The sequence below is a fragment of the Buceros rhinoceros genome, unplaced genomic scaffold, assembly GCF_000710305.1.
Source record: "Buceros rhinoceros silvestris isolate BGI_N320 unplaced genomic scaffold, ASM71030v1 scaffold26455, whole genome shotgun sequence".
NCBI classification, from domain to species: Eukaryota; Metazoa; Chordata; class Aves; order Bucerotiformes; family Bucerotidae; genus Buceros; species Buceros rhinoceros.
The window spans coordinates 2,760-7,693 of record NW_010414952.1 but is presented as its reverse complement, the minus strand read 5'-3'; the positions used below and the strand labels follow the sequence as shown (position 1 = coordinate 7,693).

At 48.2% G+C, this 4,934-nt stretch overlaps 1 protein-coding gene across 1 annotated transcript in view; it reads left to right on the top strand.

The window, feature by feature from the left end:
* The window catches only part of CCNL1 (cyclin L1), an 11,591-nt gene that overhangs the window by 6,278 nt on the left and 379 nt on the right, over window positions 1-4,934 (top strand). Inside the window, exons 3-10 of the mRNA XM_010137270.1 lie at window positions 265-385; window positions 800-864; window positions 2,136-2,235; window positions 2,361-2,465; window positions 2,603-2,744; window positions 3,837-3,948; window positions 4,071-4,169; window positions 4,842-4,919. Coding sequence (XP_010135572.1) covers window positions 265-385; window positions 800-864; window positions 2,136-2,235; window positions 2,361-2,465; window positions 2,603-2,744; window positions 3,837-3,948; window positions 4,071-4,169; window positions 4,842-4,919 — 822 coding nt within the window. The remainder of the gene's footprint in view (window positions 1-264; window positions 386-799; window positions 865-2,135; window positions 2,236-2,360; window positions 2,466-2,602; window positions 2,745-3,836; window positions 3,949-4,070; window positions 4,170-4,841; window positions 4,920-4,934) is intronic.

The window sequence follows — 4,934 nt, the reverse complement described above, 5'->3', positions numbered from 1 at the left end:
GTTCAGCAGTCGGGCCAGTGTAGTTTGCACACACTGTAGCAAAAGGTTCTTTTTTTTATCTCAGATATCTAATCTGTAGCTTAGTCAAAAGCAGGAACTAAACTAGTTTATCTAAACTTGGACAGCACAAGATTAATGCTTAAACTTGCTTGCAGGAGTTGAAAAACGGTTTCTGTTGCCATTAGTTGGTTGGAAGGGAAAACAGAGTTGCTGCTATTTTTGGATATGCAAAACAGTTTTGATTTTATTTCTTGCAAACTATAGGACGCCAAGCCCCCTGATACTTGATCAGAACTACATAAACACCAAAAACCAAGTAATCAAAGCAGAAAGGAGGGTACTGAAGGAGTTGGGATTTTGTGTTCATGTCAAGCATCCGCATAAGGTGAGTTATCAAAAATAATACACTTACAAATACTTTTCTACCTTGATGGCATCGCTGTGAGCTGTGGAAGGAGGAGCAGAGGAGTAGAAATGACCTGATTTCTTCTCTCTAGCCTTAGTAGTTACAGTGAAAGCTTTTGCCAGAAGGCTGGGGCACACAGTCACACTGACTTTGGTAGCAATTGCTTCCATGGGAAGTGTGGAAGGTGACTGGCTTTGAAAATCACCAAAAAGTAGTAAAATAAAGAACTGTCTGAGCATGACAGGATGACCTCTGAGCTTCCAGTGTATGCTTGGAGGAGGAGGAGAGCCCTTTGGTTCAGAAAGCTGTTGGATTATATACAGTGTCTTCCTTACTGTTGCTCTGTATGTTAAAACTGAGTCTGTCTTTTTTTTTTTCCCCCTTATTCCTCAGATCATTGTCATGTATTTACAAGTCTTAGAATGTGAACGTAACCAAACCCTGGTACAGACAGCCTGGTAAGTTATTTTCTGTTCTTTTCCTAGCCAGGAAAATAGTAGCAGAAATAACAAGCCTGATGATCCGTATGCAAAGCAATGAGATGTAAGTTACTACACAAATAATACACTTTGAAACTACTCTAGAGCTTGTTTCTGCTTACTATTTTCATGGCTTGATTCCAGCGCAGTAATGGAGAACTCAATTTAACTTTGTTCTTTTTTCTACTCTTTAATTAAAGGGTAGTCCCTGATGGTAAGTCATAGAGCTCTGCCCTCTGCACCTCAGCCCATGGCCTGTTTGGCTGCCCTTCTCTCCAGCCAACCCAGTGCAAGCTCTCATCCGAGATTCACTGAAGTGGTCCATATCCACCGGGCAGCATCTTCTAGTTCTCTCGGGGTGTCCAAAGGATTTGTATATTTGCTTTTAGAAGTAACTGTTGAAACTGTTTCTCGATGTATTTGTTGCCTAGCTACTGTGTACTGTAGATGTGTAAGGACACGTGGGGGAGAATTTCTGCCAACGGTTATGTAGCTGGTTTAGCTAAACTGGAGTTTAAAACCCAGCCAAAGCCGGTTGCAGTGCATGCAGCATGCTCACTCGGACGCCGTACGGGCGTGGGTTTCTGTAGCCGGTATTACCGACTGCTCTTCGTGAGGCTCCTGTAGCTGGTGCCACAGAAACGGTGGGGGTCTCTGTTCAAATGTGTCTCTTGGCAGTGCCACTGTGATGGAAGAGCAGTAGCTTAGTGAAGTGGGAGACCCAGTACTAACGAGCAGGTCTTTTTCCAACACCCAGTGGGCAAACGGGATGGTCCTCTCTCTGGATGAAGTTAACGTGACTGGAGGCACACGTAGGATGTAAATGTGTGATGCTGGGTGAACCTGATAGGTTGCATCTAGCCTCTGGAGAATGGTAGGTTAAAACTGCACTGTGCTGTCCTGCCTGCTGCTGAGTTTTAATCATATTGGTAACTGTAAATGCAAGGACGCTGGTGTGTAGAGCAAACAGCTGGACGGGTCCAGTCATTAACCTGGTGGACACATCACGTCCCCCCTAGGAAGGAGCGGTGATGTACTCTTCCTTGCTTTGGGGTTTCCAGACAGCGGCAGCGGTGCACACTTTGCAACAGAAGTAACACCTGTAAACACCAAGTATGGTAATGGGAAAGATCGAGTGTTTAATATGGTGACAGAAAAAATAATAAAGTCAATTGAGTCTCCAGTATTGTTTTGCTCAAAATAGAAAGGCTGTAAACCTGAGATCCACCCTTCCCTGAATGTTTTTTCAGGAATTACATGAACGACAGCCTTCGAACAAACGTGTTTGTGCGCTTCCAGCCAGAGACCATAGCGTGCGCTTGCATTTACCTCGCTGCCCGGGCTCTGCAGGTGAGCGCTCCGCTGCCTCCGGCCTCGCACCGCTCGTAATTGGCTTTCAAGAAGACACATGACCGTATCGGAAACAAAAGCCTGACCTGTCATTCTTGTTATTGAGCTTCCTGTTTGATTCCCAGATTCCACTGCCCACCCGTCCTCACTGGTTCCTGCTCTTTGGCACCACAGAAGAGGAGATCCAGGAGATCTGCTTAACGACTCTGAAGCTCTACACCCGAAAGAAGGTAATGGGGAGGTGTTCTCTGAAGTCGGTCATGATACTGCGCAGATGCTTAGGAGATAATTGAGTGTTTTTTCAGAAATGAAATGAAAAATACCAATTGCATCAGTTCGGCTTCTTACAACGTTGTTTCTTTAACAGCCCAATTACGAGTTCCTGGATAAAGAAGTGGAAAAGAGGAAAATGGCGCTGCAGGAAGCCAAACTGAAGGCGAAAGGTTTAAATCCGGATGGAACTCCAGCGCTGTCGACACTGGGTGGCTTTTCTCCCGCATCCAAACCATGTAAGTTTGTTTTCTGAACAGAAGTTTGCATAATGCTCTTCAAGTGCTCTAAATCTCTGTCCCAGAGTGTTAAAGAAAGGTGGGTTTGAGCTGTTCTTGGGCTGTGTGACAGTTCGGGGCTTTTCAGAGAGCTGCAGCCAGTGCCTCTGGGAGCTGCTTTCTCTGCTTGCGTGCATGCACTTGTCACCTGTTGAGGCGCAGAGGAGGATGGCTCGTGGTCAGGAAACAGAGCAGGGAGGGTCATGGTGCTGTCCTGATGTTAGAGTGAATAAATTGTTGTACCTTAAAGTGGCCAGGAAACCTGTCCGAACTCAGGATACAATGGACAGGTGGTTCTCTCTTGATGCTTTTACTACTTAATGCTGCTGTTGGTCTGTAAACTCCCAACAAAACGTAAAATGTGTGAGGGAAGGTGGGACCGCTGGTGGGGTTGTGAAGATTTACTGGCTGACAGACTGCGGGAAAGCTGCTGGCAGAACCCTGCCTGCCTTCCTGTATTTTTACATCAAAAATAATGAGTCTGCCAGCAAGCCGGGCCTAGGGCCTCCTTCCTGCACCGCAGCCCTGCCATGGCAGGGCAGACCCCTGCGGGCTGCACCAGCTGTCGGTGGAGACAGTGGCTCCAGAACGAGTCAAGGGGTGGTGTTACTCGTTGTGTTGGTACCACTTGTACAAAAACGAAACCCCTGATTCTGCTGTTCAGTCCTAATTCTTTCTGTCATGCGGGGCATGAACTGTCACGGTCACATGTTGCGTATTTGCAGGCCATGAGGGTGGCTCTCACTTTGTTCTGCTTGGGTGCTGCTGGAGCAGCTCTGGGAGCAGCCTGGCTGCGGGGTGTGAAGGTCACGGTGTTCCCCTGCCTGCGGCAGCCGGCTCTCAGCTGCTGCACGTCTCCCTGCGGGCACCTCGCCCCAGCATGCTCCTCCGGGAGCGAGTGAGCTATAAATGGAGCGAGGGTGTGCGTTAACAGCCCTGAGCCGCTCTGCGCGCTCTGTACAGGCGCTGGTGATGGTGCGAAGGGACACAGTGTTGGCTGTAACAAAGTCTGTGGATAAAACACCTGATCTTGAGTTTAAATTTAATTCTCAGCTTCCCCACGAGAAGTAAAGGCTGAAGAGAAGTCTCCAGTATCTGTGAACACCAAAACTGTTAAAAAGGAGCCAGAAGAGAGGCAGCAGGCTGCAAAGAGCCCGTACAACGGGTAGGTAAAAGTCTCTTCCCAGTGAAGACTCCTCCACAGATGTTCCCTTGAACTGCTCTCGAGCCACTTCATGGCAGCAACTTCAGCCCTGTAACCCTGTGGTGGTTTTCTGCCCCCTCAAGCTTGAGAAAAGAAAGCAAGAGAAGTAGGAGCAGCAGGAGTGCCAGTCGGTCCCGGTCACGGACAAAGTCCCGGTCTCGGTCTCACACGCCCAGACGGCAGTAAGTGGAGGGGGCTTGTGCGAGGGGTGTCCTTGGTGTAATTTATGCTCCGGGGTATTTTGGCAGCACTTTTCACTGGGGAGGAGTGGCCTGTAGGGCTGAGCACAAGCTCGAACGGGTGATTCATGGGTCTGGTTCCTGGCATGAGGCAGCTCTGCTGGTAGCTGAGCCCTTAACAGATCAAGCTGCAAAAGCTTGAACGCTGTGTGGTGGTTTTTTAATTATTATTATTTATTTGTACTTTATTTTTTGTTTTGGTGTTTTTGTGTTCAAGCCTGGCTTGGTTTGGGCTTTTTGTTTTCCAAGGACTGCGACTCCCAGGCGTGTTCTGGGACAGTCGCTATCCATCAGGTGCCCCGGCGGGAGAAAGTCCCTGATTTCTTCCAGTAACTCAGTTCCTCGGTGTGTGGTGGTTTTTTAATTATTATTATTTATTTGTACTTTATTTTTTGTTTTGGTGTTTTTGTGTTCAAGCCTGGCTTGGTTTGGGCTTTTTGTTTTCCAAGGACTGCGACTCCCAGGCGTGTTCTGGGACAGTCGCTATCCATCAGGTGCCCCGGCGGGAGAAAGTCCCTGATTTCTTCCAGTAACTCAGTTCCTCGGCACTGATTTGATACTGATTTTCTCCCTGTGGAAGAGGTGTTTTAACTTTTTACCACTTTTCTGTGTAAGCTACAACAACCGGCGGAGCCTCTCCGGGACATACAGCTCGCGCTCAAGGAGCAGGTCCCGCAGCCACAGCGGCAGGCCCCGCACCCACCCCAC